The sequence below is a fragment of the Cherax quadricarinatus genome, chromosome 67 (genome assembly GCF_038502225.1).
Source record: "Cherax quadricarinatus isolate ZL_2023a chromosome 67, ASM3850222v1, whole genome shotgun sequence".
NCBI lineage: Eukaryota > Metazoa > Arthropoda > Malacostraca > Decapoda > Parastacidae > Cherax > Cherax quadricarinatus.
In genome coordinates, this window is record NC_091358.1 from 20,302,017 (window position 1) to 20,324,253 (window position 22,237).

General features: G+C 43.2%; 1 protein-coding gene across 2 annotated transcripts in view; it reads left to right on the top strand.

Annotated features, from left to right (window-relative positions):
• Nucleotides 1-19,456, top strand: part of LOC128699677 (importin subunit alpha-3-like) — a 146,544-nt gene extending 127,088 nt beyond the window's left edge. For both annotated transcript variants that reach the window (XM_070099434.1, XM_070099435.1), the window contains exons 8-9: nucleotides 1,875-2,037; nucleotides 19,320-19,456. In XM_070099434.1, coding sequence (XP_069955535.1) covers nucleotides 1,875-2,037; nucleotides 19,320-19,441 — 285 coding nt within the window. In that variant the 3' untranslated portion in view covers nucleotides 19,442-19,456. The remainder of the gene's footprint in view (nucleotides 1-1,874; nucleotides 2,038-19,319) is intronic.
• Nucleotides 19,457-22,237: the final 2,781 nt, after the last annotated feature.

A 22,237-nucleotide genomic window follows, 5' to 3' on the forward strand; every position in this document is an offset into this window, starting at 1 on the left:
ACAACTGGTAGATACTATCTCTGTTAGTAAACAGGTAGGTACTATCTCTGGTAGTAAAGAACAGGTAGGTACTATGGTAGTATACAACAGGTAGGTACTATCTTTGGTAGTATACAACAGGTAGGTACTATCTCTGGTAGTAAACAACTGGTAGGTACTATTTCTGGTGGTAAACAACAAGTAGGTACTATCTTTGGTAGTAAATAACAGGTAGGTACTATGGTAGTATACAACAGGTAGGTACTATCTTTGGTAGTAAACAGGTAGGTACTATCTCTGGTGAACATTAAAATGGTATAAAATACCGACAGGTTGTTAGGTAAGACACATATGCAACAGTTAGGTATCTTTATTACGAAACGTTTCGCCTACACAGTAGGCTTCTTCAGTCGAGTACAGAAAAGTTGATAGAAGCAGAAGAGACTTGAAGACGATGTAATCAGTCCATCACCCTTAAAGTGGTAGGTACTATCTCTGGTAGTAAACAACTGGTAGGTACACAAATAACCCGCACATAAAAGAGAGAAGCTTACGACGACGTTTCGGTCCGACTTGGACCATTGACAAAGTCACACTAACAGAGGTGGAGCAGGACGGCTATATATAGGCAGGAAGAGGTGGAGGTAGTAGTAGTAGTAGTAGTAGTACAAGAATTGTATATAATACCGACAGGATGAAATGACACATGCACAACACAACTCTGTTAGTGTGACTTTGTCAATGGTCCAAGTCGGACCGAAACGTCGTCGTAAGCTTCTATCTTTTATGTGCGGGTTATTTGTGTATCGTTCCAGTCACGGTATTGTGCCTTTTTGTTATTTATAACTGGTAGGTACTATCTCTGGTGGTAAACAACAAGTAGGTACTATCTTTGGTAGTAAATAACAGGTAGAGTACTGTGATAATAAACAACAGAGTACTCTCTCTGGTAATAAACAACAGGTAGGTAGTATCTCTTAGTAAACAACAGGTAGATAGTATCTGGTAGTAAACAACAGGTAGAGTATTATCTCTGGTAAACAACAGGTAGGTACTATGGTAGTAAACTGGTAAGTACTATCTCTGGTAGTAAACAACAGGTAGGTAGTATCTCTGGTAGTAAACAACAGGTAGGTACTATCTTTGGTAGTAAATAACAGGTAGAGTGCTGTGATAATAAACAACAGAGTACTCTCTCTGGTATTAAACAACAGGTAGGTAGTATCTCTGTTAGTAAACAACAGGTAGAGTACTATCTCTGATAGTAAACAACAGATAGATACTATCTGGCAGTAAACAACAGGTAAAGTACTGTCTCTGGTAGTAAACAACAGAGTACTGTCTCTGCTAGTAAACAACAGGTAGGTAGTATCTCTGGTAGTAAACAACTGGTAGAGTACCCTTTTTGGTAGTAAACAACAGGTAGAGTACCCTTTCTGATAGTAAACAACAGGTAGAGTACTATTTCTGATAGTAAACAACAGATAGATACTATCTGGTAGTAAACAACAGGTAGAGTACTATCTTGGGTAGTAAACAACAGGTAGATACTCTGGTAGTAAACAACACGTAGAGTACTATCTCTGGTAGTAAACAACAGGTAGGTAGTATCTGGTAGTAAACAACAGGTAGAGTACTGTTTCTGGTAGTAAACAACAGGTAGGTAGTATCTCTGATAGTAAACAGCAGGTTTGGTAGTAAAGAACAGGTGGAGTACTATCTGGTAGTAAACAATAGGTTGGGTAGTATCTCTGGTAGTTTACAAAATCTTGGTACTCTCTCTGGTTGTAAACAAGTTTGTGTACATGTGTGTGTATGTCACCTTGATTCTTCCTGATCTGTAGACATGTATGTATCAATTTAATACATGGTGACAGGTGTATACCTGGTTACAGGTGTCATACCTGGTGAGCGAGGGCGTCATCCCACCTTTCTGCAACCTGTTGACCTGTAAGGACACGCAGGTCATCCAGGTCGTCCTGGACGGCATCTCCAACATTCTCAGCCGAGCCAGCGATGATGTGGAGATGGTGGCTAATATGATAGAGGAGTGTGGTGGTGAGTTGACCTATGTGTGTGTGGTGAGTTGACCTGTGTGTGTGTGGTGAGTTGACCTGTGTGTGTATCGTGTGTTGACCTGTGTGTGTATCGTGTGTTGACCTGTGTGTGTATTGTGTGTTGACCTGTGTGTGTGGTGAGTTGTCTTGTGTGTGTGTGGAGAGTTGACCTGTGTGTGTGTGTGTGGTGATGGTGGCTACTATGGTAGAGAAGTGTGGTGGTGAGTTGACCTCTGTGTGTGTGTGGTGAGGTGACGTGTGTGTGTGTGTGTGTGTGTGTGCGCATGTGTGTGTGTATGGGGTGAGGTGATGTGTGTACTCACCTATTTGTGGTTGCAGTGGTTGATTCATAGCTCCTGGCCCCATCTCTTCACTGATTGCTACTATGTCCTCTCTCTCCCTGCTCCATATTGTGTGTACTCACCTAGTTGTACTAGCCTAGTTGTGGTTGCAGGGGTTGAGTCATAGCTCCTGTCCCTGCCTCTTCACTGGCTGCTACTGGGTCACTCCCTGCACCATTAGCTTAATCATACCTCTGCTTAATGCTATGAATGGGTCCTGCCTCTACTTTATCAGTTCCCAAACTATTCCACTTCCTAACTACTCTGTGACTGAAGAAATACTTCCTAACATTCCTGTGATTCATCTGTGTCTTCAACTTCCAACTATGACCCCTTGTTGCTGTGTGCCATCTCTGGAGCATTCTGTCTCTGTCCACCTTGTCAATTCCTCTCAGTATTTTATGTGTCATTATCATGTTCCCCCCCCCATCTCTCCTGTCCTCCAGTGTCGTCAGGTCAATTTTCCTTAACCTCTCCTCGTAAGACATACCCCTTAGCTCTGGGACTAGTCTTGTTGCAAACCTTTGCACTTTCTCTAGTTTCTTCACGTGCTTCGCTAGATGTGGGTTCCAAACTGGTGCCACATACTCCAATATGGGCCTAACATACACAGTGTACAGGCTCCTGAACGACTCCTTATTAAAATGGCGGAATGCTGTTCTTAGGTTTGCTAGGCGCCCATATGCTGCAGCAGTTTTTTGGTTGATGTGTGCCTCAGGAGATGTGCCTGGTGTTATACTCACCCCAAGATCTTTTTCCTTGAGTGAGGTTTGTAGTGTCTGGCCCCCTAGTGTCTGGCCCCCTAGTGTCTGGCTCCATCTGTAGTCTTCTTTGCCCTTCCCCAATTTTCATGACCTTGCATTTGGTGGGGTTGAACTCCAGGAGCCAATTACTGGACCAGGTCTGCAGCCTGTCCAGCAACAGCTGACTGTGGTGCAGCAGCAGTTCAGCATTGTGCAGCAGCAGCTGACTGTGGTGCAGCAGCAGCTGACCGTGGTGCAGGAGCAGCACACTGTGGTTCAGCAACAGGTGACTGTTGTGCAGCAGCAGTTCACCATGGTGCAGCAGCAGCTGACTGTGGTGCAGCAGCAGCTGACAGTGGTTCAACAACAACTGACTGTGGTGCAGCAGCAGTTGACCATGGTGCAGCAGCAGCTGACTGTGGTGCAGCAACAGCTGACTGGTCCAGCAACAGCTGATGGTGGTGCAGCAACAGCTGACTGTGGTGCAGCAGCAGTTCACCATGGTGCAGCAGCAGCTGACTGTGGTGCAGCAGCAGCTGACTGTGGTGCAGCAGCAGCTGACAGTGGTTCAGCAACAACTGCGATGCAGCAGCAGTTGACCATGGTGCAGCAGCAGCTCACTGTGGTGCAGCAACAGCTGATGGTGGTGCAGCAGCAGCTGACTGTGGTACGATAGTATTTCTCACCCTTTTTACCACAGGGTTGGCACTAGAAGCTTTCTTTGGGCCCATGGTGGCTTATTTAGCAGTTACAAGCACTATAAACAATGGAATACAAAATGTATAGAATGTATGCATGCAACCGGCCACCCTGGCTTGTAAACAATGACGGGAAGGCAGCTGAGGTGCTCAGGCTGGACGGACAGATTTGGGAGGAATCATGTTGGGCGAGTTTTTTATCGTTAAGAGGGCCAACATTTTTACACTCAAATGCTTCGTTAGGCGAATTTAACGTTATGCGATGCATTCGTTAGGCGAGGGTCCACTGTACTTGACGTGCTGTTGGAGTGTGAGCAAAGTAACATTTATGAAGGGATTAAGGGAAACCGGCAGGCCAGACTTGAGTCCTGGAGATTGGACGTACAGTGTCTGCACTCTGAAGGAGGGGTGTTAATGTTGCAGTTTTATAACTGTTTTATAACAGTGATGGAGTGAATGATGAAAGTTTTTCTTTTTCGGGCCACCCTGATTTGGTGGGAATCAGTCGATGTGTTAATTAATAATAAAAAAAAATTCAGTGTTCCTTAGAAAACTAGTGATCTACTGCAGTTCGCCTCACAAATGCTCCGTTTTCTCTTACATTAAGAGCACGGGAAGATACTATAGTCAAAGTTGGACAGGAAATGGTAGACACTTTCGCCACTGCCTCTGCCACCATATTATGGCCTATTTTATTCATTCTACAATATATATCATGTTTCTCTGTTAATTATATTTTTTATTATGTCATATTAGATGAATTGTGATACATAAATAAGCTGTACAGTTGATAATAGCGTCATATTCAAGTATATTTTGTCTTGTCTCCAGAGTGCAGGAACCGATTGATGGCTTTTCCGTTAATTAAATGAGGAAAATTGATTTGATATATGAGTAAATTGAGTTACGAGTTAGGTCACAGAACGGATTAAACTCGTAAGTCAAGGTTCCACTGTGTGTGTGTGTGTGTGTGTGTGTATACATATTTTCTCCACACACCCCTCAAGTATTTACACTTTAACTGCTGGTAACTTCACTATTTTCCTTATTTATGACACATAGCTTGACTATGGTAGGACCACTTCCTGTAGGCCTGCTACCAACCTTCACTGATACTTTTATTTTGTTTTCACTTTCTTCCTATTGCTTCCTATTCCTATTACTACAGAAAAAGTGCCCTTCCTCCAAAATTTGCACCAGTCAACTATAGTGATAATATAGCATTTATTGTGGTGGAGACGGAAAAAAAAAAATAGAGAAGCTAGATACAGCGATTGATAAACAAAGGTGGAGGCTCGACCGTTCGTCATTGTAGGAGTGCCAGCAGTCACCGGCTCTTCAACACGCAAGTTATACTTTTGTATCAATCAAATCACATATTACTCGGGTAGATAATTTCCAGTAGATCCTTCATGTGTTAGCTCAAATCACCGACCAGTATGGTTTAAATAAGTGACCCACTGATCAGATCAGATAGACTGGTCCGAACCCTGGACTGGTTTCAAACGGTTTCGTTGTGCACCACCTAGCAGGTTATTAATAGAATATTCAAGAGGTTGCTAGTAGAATTGCAGTAAATCAACCATTCAAATCATTATGAAGCTGTGTGTAGTCTGTGGTCAGTCAAACAAACGGGCTTCCACATGCATAAATTGTCATTTCTGTGGAAATTGGTGTCACGCCCCTTGTGCAGATATCCAAGAACTAGCTACAAGCAGTATTAAAACAGGGAAGTGTTTTTGGGTATGCCCAAATGAGATAAATCTGTGGACTAAAATCACAAGGGTATTAAAAGAGGTCAACATCAAAGCTGCTTTCATAGAAAACCTGGAAGCTTTCTACAACAGATGGGAACATAAAAAGTCCGGGCTGAATGGTACTGCCCTTGATACTGGCCATGTAGTCAGAAACTGTAAGGCTGGAGATGATGTCCTGGTAGTCAGTAAATGGGGGGCTGATAGTGCTGTCCTGGGAGACAGTAATGGGGAAGCTGGAGGTGCTGTCCTGGGAGACAGTAATGGTGAAGCTGGAGGTGCTGTCCTGGGAGACAGTAATGGTGAAGCTGGAGATGCTGTCCTGGGAGACAGTAATGGGGAAGCTGGAGATGCTGTCCTGGGAGACAGTAATGGTGAAGCTGGAGATTTTGTCCAGGTAGTCGGGAATTATACGCAGGAAGGAATACATATGAATGACCTCATAGGGGACAGGAGCCATAGTAGGGAAACAAGTGTAGTCAAAGATAAGATAAAACCAATATTGCAAACTAGAAATACCGCAGGAAATAGCAAACAAGAGGACTCCACTAGCAATAGTGAGGATATATTACCAAAAACAAATGGTGGGAGCTCCATTGTTGGTGCTAGGGAGGATAGAAGTAAGACAGGGAAACATGCACCAACAGGGAATACAGTCACAGAAACCCAAGGCAAACGGAAACCAAGCCTGTGCACATACTATGCACTCGGTATCTGCTGGCATGGGAAATCTGGAAAAACAGATGGGACGTGCAACTATGACCACCCTAGGAAATGCCATGCCCATATGACAACAGGAAAATGCAAACTCCCTTCCTGTAAGCTTTTTCACCCTGAACTGTGTACCTCTTCAGTACAGGAAAGACTGTGCTATAACTTAAATTGCCAGGCATACCATCTAAAGGGGACAAAAAGATACAAAACATCCAGGCCATGGGAAAACCTGGGTAGCCACAGCCACTCAAGAGGGAGAGGTTTTTTAGTGCCAGGAAGGAAAAAAAACTGGCAGGAAATGGCAGAAATTGTACACCAAATCCAGTCATTCCTGGAGTGGAACCACAGTCGATGGCGTCCACTCCAAACCAACAGATACAGATACTAATGCCGGAAAAAAAATCCCCCCCAGTACCAACAATACCACCAGTCCGATAACATTCTTCTTTGCAAATATACAGGGTCTAAAGCCAGCAACAAACAACAAAATACCTTTCATCCGTGGACTGCTTGCAGAGGCAAAGGCAATGTTCGCGGCTTTCACTGAGACCCACATAAAGGATCACTTGGACAACGAAATATGGATCCCAGGTTACAACCTATACAGATGTGACAGAGTGAACAGGCAAAAGGGGGGGGGTTGGCCTGTACATTGCAGAGTCACTTGTTTGCACAGAACTGCTAAATGCCTCAAATGATGTAGTGGAAGTTTTAGCAGTAAAGGTCGAGAACCAAAACCTAGTCATTGTGATAGTCTACAAGCCTCCGGATGCAACATCCCAGCAATTCCAGGAACAGCTGTTAAAAATTGACCACTGTCTGGAAAACCTTCCAGCTCCTGCACCCAACATCTTGCTCCTGGGGGATTTCAACTTAAGGCACCTAAAATGGAGGAATATAGCAAATAATATTGTTGCAGTAATAACACCAGGAGGCAGCTCTGATGAAAACTCACACTCATGCGAGCTTTTAAATCTCTGCACAAAATTCAATTTAAACCAGCAAATAATAGAGCCTACTAGACTGGAGAATACACTAGACCTCATCTTCACTAACAATGATGATCTGGTAAGAAAATCACCATATCAAAAACAATATACTCAGATCACAACATAATTGAGGTTCAGTCATGTATGCGCGGAGCCCCAGACCGACATAATGAGATTAGTCACGAGGGAGCATTCACCAAATTCAACTTCAATAACAAAAACATAAAGTGGGACCAAGTAAACCAAGTCCTAACCGATATAAGCTGGGAAGATATACTAAGCAACACAGACCCCAACTTATGCCTAGAACAGATTAACTCGGTAGCACTCGATGTATGCACAAGGCTTATTCCTCTAAGAAAAAGGAGGAGTAGATGTAAAACAGAAAGAGACAGGCGCTCCCTTTACAGGCGACGGAAAAGAATAACAGAGCGGCTAAAAGAGGTCAATATATCTGAAATGCGTAGGGAGACACTGGTCAGAGAAATAGCAAGCATCGAACTTAAGCTAAAAGAATCCTTTAGGAGTCAGGAATCGCGGGAAGAACTAAAAGCCATAATTATTTATTATTTTTTTTTATTATCACACCGGCCGATTCCCACCAAGGCAGGGTGGCCCGAAAAAGAAAAACTTCCACCATCACTCACTCCATCACTGTCTTGCCAGAAGGGTGCTTTACACTACAGTTTTTAAACTGCAACATTAACACCCCTCCTTCAGAGTGCAGGCACTGTACTTCCCATCTCCAGGACTCAAGTCCGGCCTGCCGGTTTCCCTGAATCCCTTCATAAATGTTACTTTGCTCACACTCCAACAGCACGTCAAGTATTAAAAACCATTTGTCTCCATTCACTCCTATCAAACACGCTCACGCATGCCTGCTGGAAGTCCAAGCCCCTCGCACACAAAACCTCCTTTACCCCCTCCCTCCAACCCTTCCTAGGCCGACCCCTACCCCGCCTTCCTTCCACTACAGACTGATACACTCTTGAAGTCATTCTGTTTTGCTCCATTCTCTCTACATGTCCGAACCACCTCAACAACCCTTCCTCAGCCCTCTGGACAACAGTTTTGGTAATCCCGCACCTCCTCCTAACTTCCAAACTACGAATTCTCTGCATTATATTCACACCACACATTGCCCTCAGACATGACATCTCCACTGCCTCCAGCCTTCTCCTCGCTGCAACATTCATCACCCACGCTTCACACCCATATAAGAGCGTTGGTAAAACTATACTCTCATACATTCCCCTCTTTGCCTCCAAGGACAAAGTTCTTTGTCTCCACAGACTCCTAAGTGCACCACTCACTCTTTTTCCCTCATCAATTCTATGATTCACCTCATCTTTCATAGACCCATCCGCTGACACGTCCACTCCCAAATATCTGAATACGTTCACCTCCTCCATACTCTCTCCCTCCAATCTGATATTCAATCTTTCATCACCTAATCTTTTTGTTATCCTCATAACCTTACTCTTTCCTGTATTCACCTTTAATTTTCTTCTTTTGCACACCCTACCAAATTCATCCACCAATCTCTGCAACTTCTCTTCAGAATCTCCCAAGAGCACAGTGTCATCAGCAAAGAGCAGCTGTGACAACTCCCACTTTGTGTGTGATTCTTTATCTTTTAACTCCACGCCTCTTGCCAAGACCCTCGCATTTACTTCTCTTACAACCCCATCTATAAATATATTAAACAACCACGGTGACATCACACATCCTTGTCTAAGGCCTACTTTTACTGGGAAAAAATTTCCCTCTTTCCTACATACTCTAACTTGAGCCTCACTATCCTCGTAAAAACTCTTCACTGCTTTCAGTAACCTACCTCCTACACCATACACTTGCAACATCTGCCACATTGCCCCCCTATCCACCCTGTCATACGCCTTTTCCAAATCCATAAGCCATAAATGAAATCGAAAGAAACCCAAAGTATTTCTTCTCCTATGCCAAATCAAAATCGAGAACAACGTCCAGTATTGGGCCCCTACTTAAACAAGATGGGTCCTACACAGATGACAACAAGGAAATGAGTGAGCTACTCAAGTCCCAATATGACTCAGTTTTTAGCAAGCCGCTAACCAGACTGAGAGTCGAAGATCAAAATGAATTTTTTATGAGAGAGCCACAAAATTTGATTAACACAAGCCTATCCGATGTTATCCTGACGCCAAATGACTTCGAACAGGCGATAAATGACATGCCCATGCACTCTGCCCCAGGGCCAGACTCATGGAACTCTGTGTTCATCAAGAACTGCAAGAAGCCCCTATCACGAGCCTTTTCCATCCTATGGAGAGGGAGCATGGACACGGGGGTCGTCCCACAGTTACTAAAAACAACAGACATAGCCCCACTCCACAAAGGGGGCAGTAAAGCAACAGCAAAGAACTACAGACCAATAGCACTAACATCCCATATCATAAAAATCTTTGAAAGGGTCCTAAGAAGCAAGATCACCACGCATCTAGAAACCCATCAGTTACACAACCCAGGGCAACATGGGTTTAGAACAGGTCGCTCCTGTCTGTCTCAACTATTGGACCACTACGACAAGGTCCTAAATGCACTAGAAGACAAAAAGAATGCAGATGTAATATATACAGACTTTGCAAAAGCCTTCGACAAGTGTGACCATGGCGTAATAGCGCACAAAATGCGTGCTAAAGGAATAACAGGAAAAGTCAGTCGATGGATCTATAATTTCCTCACTAACAGAACACAGAGAGTAGTCGTCAACAGAGTAAAGTCCGAGGCAGCTACGGTGAAAAGCTCTGTTCCACAAGGCACAGTACTCGCTCCCATCTTGTTCCTCATCCTTATATCCGACATAGACAAGGATGTCAGCCACAGCACCGTATCTTCCTTTGCAGATGACACCCGAATCTGCATGACAGTGTCTTCCATTGCAGACACTGCAAAGCTCCAGGCAGACATCAACCAAATCTTTCAGTGGGCTGCAGAAAACAATATGAAGTTCAACGATGAGAAATTTCAATTACTCAGATATGGTAAACATGAGGAAATTAAATCTTCATCAGAGTACAAAACAAATTCTGGCCACAAAATAGAGCGAAACACCAACGTCAAAGACCTGGGAGTGATCATGTCGGAGGATCTCACCTTCAAGGACCATAACATTGTATCAATCGCATCTGCTAGAAAAATGACAGGATGGATAATGAGAACCTTCAAAACCAGGGAGGCCAAGCCCATGATGACACTCTTCAGGTCACTTGTTCTATCTAGGCTGGAATATTGCTGCACACTAACAGCACCTTTCAAGGCAGGTGAAATTGCCGACCTAGAAAATGTACAGAGAACTTTCACGGCGCGCATAACGGAGATAAAACACCTCAATTATTGGGAGCGCTTGAGGTTCCTAAACCTGTATTCCCTGGAACGCAGGAGGGAGAGATACATGATTATATACACCTGGAAAATCCTAGAGGGACTAGTACCGAACTTGCACACGAAAATCACCCACTACGAAAGCAAAAGACTTGGCAGACGATGCACCATCCCCCCAATGAAAAGCAGGGGTGTCACTAGCACGTTAAGAGACCATACAGTGAGTGTCAGGGGCCCGAGACTGTTCAACTGCCTCCCAGCACACATAAGGGGGATTACCAACAGACCCCTGGCAGTCTTCAAGCTGGCACTGGACAAGCACCTAAAGTCAGTTCCAGATCAGCCGGGCTGTGGCTCGTATGTTGGTTTGCGTGCAGCCAGCAGCAACAGCCTGGTTGATGAGGCTCTGATCCACCAGGAGGCCTGGTCTCAGACCGGGCCGCGGGGGCGTTGACCCCCGGAACTCTCTCCAGGTAAACTCCAGGTAAACCTCACAGTTCACTCACTAACCACCTTAACTTACACTTGACTTTCTGACTTGGTTTACTTGTCCTTGTAAAGTTGATTCTTGGTAGCTCTGTGGCAGCAGTGCCTTCTAGGCCTCTAACAGTTTTTGGCACTTTCAAATTTCTGAAATTTCAGCCTTCTTCTAGTCCATTTCACTTTTAAAACCTAGTTCTCACTTGTTGGGTTGTTCACTGACCCAGGCAGTATCAGTGGTTTTTGCTAAGAACTAAAACACCCCCTAAAAACACTTAAATTCTGGAAGCCTTGTTGCCTCTCCACTCTGACTGCGCGCGTTGTGTGTGTGTGTGTGGTGATGGCTAGTGTGATAGAGGAGTGTGGTGGTGAGTTGATCTGTGTGTGATGAGTTGACCTGTGTGTGTGGTGAGTTGACCTGTTTACTCACCTATTTGTGGTTGCCGGGGTCAAGTCATAGCTCCTGGCCCTGCCTCTTCACTGATTGCTACCAGGTCTTCTCCCTGCTCCCTGAGCTTTATCGAACCTCGTCTTAAAAGTATGTATGGTTCCCGCCTCCACTATGTCACTTTCAAGGCTGTTCCCTGCCTGACAACTCTGTGACTGAAGAAATACTTCCTAACATCCCTTTGACTCATCTGAATCCAACTTCCAATTGTGACCTCATGTTTCTGTGTCCCATCTCTGGAACATTCTGTTTTTGTCCATCTTGTCTATTCCATGGAGTATTTTACATGTTGTTATCATGTCTCCCCTGACCCTCCTGCCCTCCAGTATCATCAGGCCAATTTCCCTTAACCTTTCTTCATAGGACAATCTCCTTAGCTCTGGGACTAGTCTTGTTGCAAACCTTTGCACTTTCTGTAATTTCTTGACATGCTTGACCAGGTGTGGATTCCAAACTGGTGCTGCATACTCCATTATGAGCCTGACGTAAATGGTGTACAGATTCTTGAACGATTTCTTACTGAGGTATCGAAACGCTATTCGTAGGGTTGCCAGACACCCGTATGCTGCATCAGTTATCTGATGTGCGCCTCAGGAGATGTGCTCGATATTATACTTTTATTTATTTATTTATTAATTTGAACATGATACAGAGAGGTACAAAGGAATACAGTAATTAAGTGTAACATGCCAAAGCCCCTTGTATGCAGAGCATTATGGGCAGGCTTAAAGTTAACTTAAGATTAAGCAATGATATATTCAGTGGTAAAACATTATTGTAAACAGATTACAATTAAGCACAAATGAGTATTACAAAGACAGGTCATATGGTCATTTACTGTGTTGCTGTGCATTCAGTAGAATGGAGTATTCAGTTAGGTAATGTAATGAAAAATAACAAAAGTTTCATTGGGTCATAGGTTAAACATTTATGAGATACAATTATTCAGTATTTATTTAGTTATGGGTGAGTAAGTGATTTTTGAGAAGAGACTTGAATTTATAAACAGACTGTGTTTCTTTTATATTCACAGGTAATGAATTCCAGATTGTAGGGCCTTTTATGTGCCTTGAGTTTTTGCATAGTGTGAGATGGACACGAGGAACATCAAAGAGTGATCTGTGCCTTGTGTTATGGTCATGTGTTCTGTTGAGGTTGGCAAGGAGGTGTTTGAGGGGAGGGTTTATATCCGAGTTAAGTGTTCTATGTATGTAGTAGGTGCAGTAATAAGTATGGATGTTTTGTATGGTGAGTAGGTTTAGAGTTTTGAATATTGGTGGAGTGTGCTGCCTGTAGTGGGAATTTGTTATCATTCTGACTGCAGCCTTTTGTTGGGTAATTAGTGGTCTGAGATGGTTTATTGTAGAGCCCCATTCACAAATTCCATAGGTGAGATAGGGGTTAATAAGTGAGTGATATAGGGCCAGGAGGGCTGACTGTGGAACATAGTACCGTATCTTCAATAGTATGCCTACGGTCTTGGAAATTTTCTTGGAAATTTGTTGTATATGTGTTTGAAATTTGAGTCTATTATCAAGGTGGATTCCTAAGAATTTTCCCTCTGTGAGCTTTGTGATACATGATCCATTTATCATTATGTTAAGAGAGACATCTGTAGCTCTGTTACCAAACTGAATGAAGTAAGTTTTGTCAATGTTTAGAGTAAGTTTGTTAGTCCTCATCCAGGTAGATATTTTCTGTAATTCGGTATTTACAGTATTGGCTAGCGTGACTGGGCTTGGGTGAGAGTTGACGTATGTAGTGTCATCTGCAAATAGTGTGGGTTTGAGTAGTTGCAATGCATTTGGTAGGTCATTTATGTATTTGAGAAAGAAGAGGGCCAAGGACACTTCCCTGTGGGACACCAACTGTAATTGGTTGTGCAGAAGAATTTGCCCCATTTGTGTACACATATTGGCTTCTGTTGCTGAGGTATGACTTTAGGTAGTTGAGGGAGTGCCCTCTTATACCATAGTGTGACAATTTTATGTGGAGCAAGTCATGGTCAACTGTATCAAAAGCTTTAGATAAATCAATGAAGATCCCCAGTGGGACTTCTTTTTTCTCTGTTGCAGTGTATATATGTTCTAGCATGTGTATAATAGCATCATTAGTATTTTAATTAGGCTTAAACCCAAATTGACAGGGGTTGAGTATGTTGTGGGAGATGAGGTAGGAATAGATTCGCTTATGAATTAATTTTTCAAAGATTTTAGAGAGAGGGTGTAAATTGGATATTGGCCTATAGTTATTCAAGTCTGTTTGGTCTCCTCCTTTATGGATTGGGGTGACCCTTGCTATTTTGAGAACTGTAGGGTAGGTAGAGGATTCGATGGATTTGTTAAAGAGTGTTGCAATGATTGGTGATAGCACTTGTGACGCTTTTTTGTATATAAAGGGTGGTAAGGTATTTAAATCTCCTGTCTTGTTTTTTAGCGTGTTGATAATAAGGGAGACTTCAGTTGGGTTAGTTGGAGCTAGGAACAGTGTGTTCGGGTAGTTGCCAGTGAGGTAGTCATTGGGTGGGGTATTTGAGCTTGGGATTTTATTGGCAAGGTTTTTTCCTATAGTGGAGAAGAAATCATTGAGTCTGCTTGCTGTTTCAGCTGGTGGGAGTTGGGGTTCATCTGGTTTTGTTAATTCAATTTCGCTATTTTGTGATATCTTATTTGTTCCTAGAATTTCAGATAGAGTTTTCCAGGTCTATTTTATATCACCTCTTAAGTTGGATAATCTGTTCTCATAATACAATTTTTTAGCTCTTCTTATCAGGCTGGTTAGGATTGACGAGTAACTTTTGTTTGGTCTCTGGTTATGTGACCCATTCTGTACTGTTTTTCGTATAGGTGCTTTGTATTTATGGATTTGAGGATGCTGGGTGTTAGCCAGGGACTGTTCAGTCTCTTAGCTGTCATCTGTTTAGTTTTTTTAGGGCAGTGCTTGTTATAGAGGTATTGGGTCTTTTTTAGAAAATTATTAATACATTCGTCAGTATCTGTATAGATTTCTAGCTCAGTGTGCCAGTAAATGTTTGTCACTGCTGTTGTGAAGTTATTAATGGCTTCCTCATTGTGAAGTCTGAAAGTGACTTTAGTAGTGTCTTGGGGTAATTTGCCAAGATTTGTTATGAGGAAGGTAGGGTAGTGGTCTGTGGTATTGTCTGTGATTATGCCTGATTTTAAAGGGGATACGGTGTTGGTCCCGATGTGGTCTAGTAGGGAAACACTAGTCTGTGTAACTCTTTTAGGTTTTGTTACTGTTGATAGCAACATGCAGTTACTCATAGTGTTTGAATTCAGTAACGTGTGGGTCCTGGTCTTGCAGGAGATTTATATTGAAGTCACCTGAGAGTAGTAAGTGATCTTTATTCATGCGTGCATCAGTTATCATACTTCCTAGGTTTTCACTAAAATGGCTAATGTTTGACTGTGGTACTCTGTAGATGTTTATCGTGAGAGGTTTTTGTAGGTATTTGGATTTGAATTTAGCTATTATATATTCCCCATGTTCATCCCTTGTGCAAGTATTAGTGATACATTCTAGTTAGTCTAGTTGCCACCCCCTTGTTGATCTGGTCTACAGTTGTGTATGGCTGTGTAACCAGGAATGGCATAGACATCTGTAGTATCAGGCTTTAGCCAGGTTTCGGTGAGAGTAATGATGGACATACTGGCATGTAGGGAATTTAGTAATGCTATGAGGTCATCGTAATGTTTACTTAAAGATCTGATATTGTAGTTAAAGACAGTTATGTTTTTGTTGGCTCTGAGAAGTGCCTTTGATTGTTCTGCTGTGTAGTAATTACAATTACTGTTTGATTCATTTAAGTCATTCATTAAGAGGTTGGTATCAGGATCAATGCTTGTTATCATAAGATTTATAGTGAATCTATAGTTAGAATCAAGTATAAGACAAAGTAAATATTCTAAAGCTAAAAAATAGCACCTGAATTATTTTAACAAATGTAAATAAAGGAGACAATTTAAAAGGGACTAAAATAATTTGTGGTGAACAAATAAAATGATGATCAAGTAATGGAGCTTGGGAATATGGCAGTTTACCTGGAGTGTACCTGGAGAGAGTTCCGGGGGTCAACGACCCCGCGGCCCGGTCTGTGACCAGGCCTCCTGGTGGATCAGAGCCTGATCAACCAGGCTGTTGCTGTTGGCTGCACGCAAACCAACGTACGAGCCACAGCCCAGCTGGTCAGGAACCGACTTTAGGTGCTTGTCCAGTGCCAGCTTGAAGACTGCCAGGGGTCTGTTGGTAATCCCCCTTATGTATGCTGGGAGGCAGTTGAACAGTCTCGGGCCCTTGACACTTATTGTATGGTCTCTTAACGTGCTAGTGACACCCCTGCTTTTCATTGGGGGGATGTTGCATCGTCTGCCAAGTCTTTTGCTTTCGTAGTGAGTGATTTTCGTGTGCAAGTTCGGAACTAGTCCCTCTAGGATTTTCCAGGTGTATATAATCATGTATCTCTCCCGCCTGCATTCCAGGGAATACAGGTTTAGGAACCTCAAGCGCTCCCAGTAATTTAGGTGTTTTATCTCCTTTATGCGCGCCGTGAAGGTTCTCTGTACATTTTCTAGGTCAGCAATTTCACCTGCAGTAGGTAGTTCTTTAATGGTAGTTCTTTAAAGTTAAAATAAGGGAGACATTATAAATGGGAATATTATAAGTTGTGGTGAACAAATAAAGTGTTAATCAAATAAATGATCTAGGGAATATAATGGCAAAATAGTGAACTTATTACACTTTAGCACCTGAGAATAGCACCTTGATTATTTTAACAATTGTGAATATATGAACTAGGGTAGTTATATAAAGCTAAAAATAATGGAGAAAATTTATAAGGGACTAAATTAAGTAATGGTAAACAAAGTTAAATGGACAGATAGTCACTATGATATAATATTGATTTAGGAGTAAGATCTGATTTGTAATATGTAATAAGTTGAGCAATTTATTGCACAATAAAAAGTAAAAAAATGAGGCAGTTGGTACTAGCTAGCAAAAGATAGCTTTGGGACTTGCACAAGATCTTACCCCAAGATCTTTTTCCTTGAGTGAAGTTTGCAGTCTTTGGCCACCTAGAGTATACTGTGTCTGCGGTCTTCTTTGCCCTTCCCCAATCTTCATGACTTTGCATTTGGCAGGGTTAAATTCAAGGAGCCCGTTGCTGAACCAGGCTTGTAGCCTGTCCAGGTCTCTTTGTAGTCCTGCCTGATCCTTGAGTTGACCTGTGTGTACTCACCTATTTGTGGTTGCAGGGGTCGAGTCCTAGCTCCTGGCCCCGCCTCTTCACCGGTTGCTACTAGACCCTCTCTCTCCCCGCTCCATGAGCTTTATCAAACCTCGTCTTAAAACTGTGTATGGTTCCTGCCTCCACTACGTCATTTTCTAGGCTATTCCACTGCCTTACAACTCTATGACTGAAGAAATACTTCCTACTATCTCTCTGACTCATTTGTGTCTTCAACTTCCAATTGTGGCCTCTTGTTTCTGTGTCCCCTCCCTGGAACATCCTGTCCTTGTCCACCTTGTCTATTCCACGCAGTATTTTATATGTCGTTATCATGTCTCCCCTGACCCTCCTGTCCTCCAGTGTCGTCAGGCCGATTTCCCTTAATCTTTCTTCATAGGACATTCCCCTTAGCTCTGGAACTAACCTTGTTGCAAACCTTTGTACTTTCTCTAGTTTCTTGACGTGCTTTATCAAGTGCGGGTTCCAAACAGGTGCTGCATACTCCAGTATGGGCCTGACATACACGGTGTACAGTGTCTTGAATGATTCCTTACTAAGGTGTCGGAATGCTGTTCTCAGGTTTGCCAGGCGCCCATATGCTGCAGCAGTTATCTGATTGATGTGTGCTTCCGGAGACATGCTCGGTGTTATACTCACCCCAAGATCTTTCTCCTTGAGTGAGGTTTGCAGTCTTTGGCCACCTAGCCTATACTCTGTCTGTGGTCTTCTGTGCCCTTCCCCTATCTTCATGACTTTGCATTTGGCAGGATTAAATTCGAGAAGCCATTTGCTGGACCAGGTGTCCAGTCTGTCCAGGTCTCTTTGAAGTCCTGCCTGGTCCTCATCAGATTTAATTCTCCTCATTAACTTCACATCATCTGCAAACAGGGACACTTCTGAGTCTAACCCTTCCGTCATGTCGTTGACATATACCAAAAATAGCACTGGTCCTAGGACCGACCCCTGTGGGACCCCGCTCGTCACAGGTGCCCACTGTGATACATCATTACGTACCATGACTCGTTGTTGCCTCCCTGTCAGGTATTCTCTGATCCATTGCAGTGCCCTTCCTGTTATATGCGCCTGATGCTCTAGCTTCTGCACTAATCTCTTGTGAGGAACTGTGTCAAAGGCCTTCTTGCAGTCCAAGAAGATGCAATCAACCCACCCCTCTCTCTCTTGTCTTACTTCTGTTATTTTATCATAAAACTCCAGAAGGTTTGTGACACAGGATTTGCCTTCCGTGAATCCGTGCTGGTTGGCATTTATACTCCTGTTCCGTTCCAGGTGCTCCACCACTCTCCTCCTGATAATCTTCTCCATAATTTTGCATACTATACACGTCAATGACACAGGTCTATAGTTTAGTGCCTCTTTTCTGTCTCCTTTTTTGAAAATGGGAACTACATTTGCTGTCTTCCATACCTCAGGTAGTTGCCCAGTTTCCAGGGATGTGTTGAAGATTGTGGTAAGTGGTACGCACAACATATCTGCTCCCTCTCTAAGGACCCATGGAGAGATGTTGTCCGGTCCCATTGCCTTTGAGGTATCGATGTCCCTTAGCAGTTTCTTCACCTCCTCCTCATCTGTATGTATGTCGTCCAACACTTGTTGGTGTATTCCTTGTTGGTGTCCCCATCTGGTCTGTCCCCCCAGAGTCCTTCCTGTCTCTACTGTAAATACTTCCTTAAATCTCGTGTTGAGCTCCTCACATACCTCTTGATCGTTTCTTGTGAGTTCCCCACCTTCTTTCCTCAGCCTTATCACCTGGTCCTTGACTGTTGTCTTCTTCCTAATGTGGCTATACAGCAGTTTCGGGTCAGATTTGACTTTCGATGCTATGTGTGTGTGTGTGTGTGTGTGTGCGTGCGTGCGTGCGTGCATGCGTGCATGCGTGCGTGTGTGTGCATGCGTGCGTGTGTGTGCATGCGTGCGTGTGTGCGTGCGTGCATGTGTGTGTGTGTGTGCATGCGCGTGCACGTGCGTGCGCATGTGTGCGTGTGTGTGCGTGTGCATACTCGCCTATATTGTGGTTGCAGGGGTCGAGACTCAGCTCCTGGTCCTGCCTCTTCACTAATCACTACTAGGTCCTCTCTCTCTCTGCTTCCTGAGCTTTGTCATACCTCGTCTTAAAGCTATGTATGGTACCTGCCTCCACTACATCGCTTGCTAAACTATTCCACTTCCTGATGACTCTATGACTAAAGAAATACTTCCTAACATCCCTGTGCTCGTCTGAGTCTTCAGCTTCCAATTGTGACCCCTTGTTTCTGTGTCCCCTCTCTGGAACATCATCTGTGTGTGTGTGTGTGTGTGTGTGTGTGTGTGTGTGTGTGTGTGTGTGTGTGTGTGTGTGTGTGTGTGTGTGTGTGTGTGAGTGAGTGGGTGTGGGTTGTGATTTGAACTGTAAAATGGTGAGTTGACCTGTGATATTGCTGGTCTAGACTCACATTGCATCATTATCATCACATTTCACTGTATTTACAATGATGTTCCTCATTACAGGTCTGGACAAGATAGAGTTTCTACAGAACCATGAGAACGTTGAGATATACAAACTTGCTTATAGTATAATTGAGAGATATTTCTCAGAGGAGGTAAGTCTGACTATTTTAGTACTTGTATAAGTCAGAGTCAGAACCAAAGATTTATTGTACATAATAGAATGTACAGTGATAGGTAACATGATACAGTACACATATAACCTGCACATAGGAGAGAGAAGCTTACAACAATGTTTTGGTCCAACTTGGACCATTTACAAAGTCACACTAAAAGAAAAGAGTGAGGTAGCCAGTAAATACAGGTGAGTGGGATAATGTACAGGAACAAGAGAGGGAGAAGAGGAAGTAGTGGTAGGTATGTAGTGGTGGTAGAAGAAATAGTGAGAGTAGTTTAGTGGCACAAAAGAAGAAAAGGGGGAGTGAAGGATGAGGTTCATAACAGTGTTGCTCCTTCTATCAGGTTTAAAGCTGAATGGGAATCTAACTCTATGCTTCCTTTCCATGATGTTCGTGTCCATGCTCGGCTACAGCCTATACACAATGGTATGTACATTCTTTACTTTTCTTACCATGCTCCATCTGTCCCTTATTTCTCTCTTTCTCCATGTCCTCTGCACTTGTGACCCTCAGTTCCTTGATTCGGAAATTTCCACTCTTTGTAATTCATTCTCATTTCTTGGCTACCCTTGTTTGGGAGAGAAGAAAGTCCGTGTTAAATGGACTTTCTTCTCTTCCAAACTCTCTACTCCTGGGAAATCTCCTGTTCTCTGCCTTCCCTATATTTACAGTTTTCTAATCTCATCAACACTCTCTGTTCCTTAGATATCAATCTTATTTGTCGCTAAATTGACACCCTTCGCAGAAATCTAGTTCATACCTCTCCTCCCACTATAGATGCTCCTGGTGTCTGCTGTATTTCATGCTCCTCTTGTCCTCTCCAATATTTTGGAGAGACTTGTCACTCTCTGACAGACTCAAAGAACACAAAAGAAGTATTAGGCTTGCTGACACCAGTATTGTTCTTTTCTGACATGTTAGAGATCACAGTCATCCTGTTAACTGGTCCTCTGCTGAAACTGTCTACCCTACTTCAAGCTTTCACAGTCGCTGTCTTGTTGAAGCATCATATATACACAACTTTCCTTGTATGAATCTTAGTCTTGACCTAGTCTCTGTAGATGCCTTCCTTTCTCGTTACATTATCAAATGCTCCAAACTTCAGAACACTTATGACTTGACCTGATCCTTTCTTCTCCTACTTTCCCTGCCTCTTCTCCAATTTTTTTTTTCTTTTTCTTCCATTGTTTTTCTTTCTTCTACCTAGTGTGTTCTGTAAGACAGTTTTTTCCTCCCTTGCAGTTTTGGTCCTACCCTTTGTGGGCCCTTAACTCTCCTACAGTGCTCCTTTTGTCAGCATAGTTGCTGATCCCTGACCCCACTGACCCCACTTCTACTTTTACTACTTCCTCTCTCCCCCTTTCCTTTACTGTTGTTACTATCTTTACTATTCCCTCCCTTCACTCCCCTTTTTCTCTCTTGTGCCACTAAGCTACTCTCCTTACAGTCAACTACCACTACTTCCTCTTCTCCCTCTCTTGTTCACGTACTTTATCCTGCTCGCATACACGTGCTGGCTACCTCACTCTTTTCTTTTAGTGTGACTGTAAATGGTCCAAGTTGGACCAAAACATTGTTATAAGCTTCTCTCTCCTACTGTATTGTGCCTTTTTGTTTTTTGACATGATACAATGTTTGTACAAGGATGGGTGACATGATACAATGTTTGTACAGTGATGAGTGACATGATACAATGTTTGTACAGTGATGGGTGACATGATACAATATACAGTGATGGGTGACATGATACAATGTTTGGACAGTGATGGGTGACATGATTGATCTTCTTACCTGGAGTCTACCTGGAGGGCATTCCGGGGATCAACGCCCCTGAGGCCTGGTCCATGACCAGGCCTCCTTGTGAATCAAGGCCTGATCAACGAGGCTCTTACCGCTGGCTGCACGTAGTCCAGCATACGAACCACATCTCGGCTGATCTGGCACTGATTTTAGATATCTGTCCAGCTCCCTCTTGAAGACAACCAGGGGTCTATTGGTAATACCCCTTATGGCTGGTGGGAGGCTGTTGAACAGTCTTGGGCCCCGAACACTTATTGTGTTTTCTCTTAGTGTACCAGTGGCGCCTCTACTTTGCACAGGAGGTATGCATCACCTGCCAAGTCTTTTGCTTTTGTAGGGAGTGATTTCTGTGTGCAGATTAGGGACCAGTCCATCCAGAATCCTCCAGGTGTAGCTCATGATATACCTCTCTCTTGCCTGCGCTCCAGCGAGTACAAGTCAAGTGCTTCCATGCATTCCAAGTAGCTAAGGTGTTTGATGGAACTTATATGTGCAGTAAAGGTTCTCTGTAAATTCTCTAAATCTGCAATCTCACCTGTCAGAAGTCCTCAGGTTGTTCTTCAACTCTATATATCCTTGGTTAGGCCTCATTTAGACTATGCTGCTCAGTTCTGGTCACCGTATTACAGAATGGATATAAATGCTCTGGAGAACGTACAGAGGAGGATGACAAAGATGATCCCATGTATCAGAAATCTTCCCTATGAGGATAGACTGAGGGCCCTGAATCTGCACTCTCTCGAAAGGCATAGAATTGGGGGGATATGATCGATGTGTATAAATGGAAAACAGGAATAAATAAAGGGGATGTAAATAGCGTGCTGAAAATTTCCAGCCAAGACAGGACTCGCAGCAATGGTTTCAAGTTGGAAAAATTCAGATTTAGGAAGGATATAGGAAAGCACTGGTTTGGTAATAGAGTTGTGGATGAGTGGAACAAATTCCCGAGTACAGTTATTCAGGCTAAAACATCGTGTAGTTTTAAAAATAGGTTATATAAAT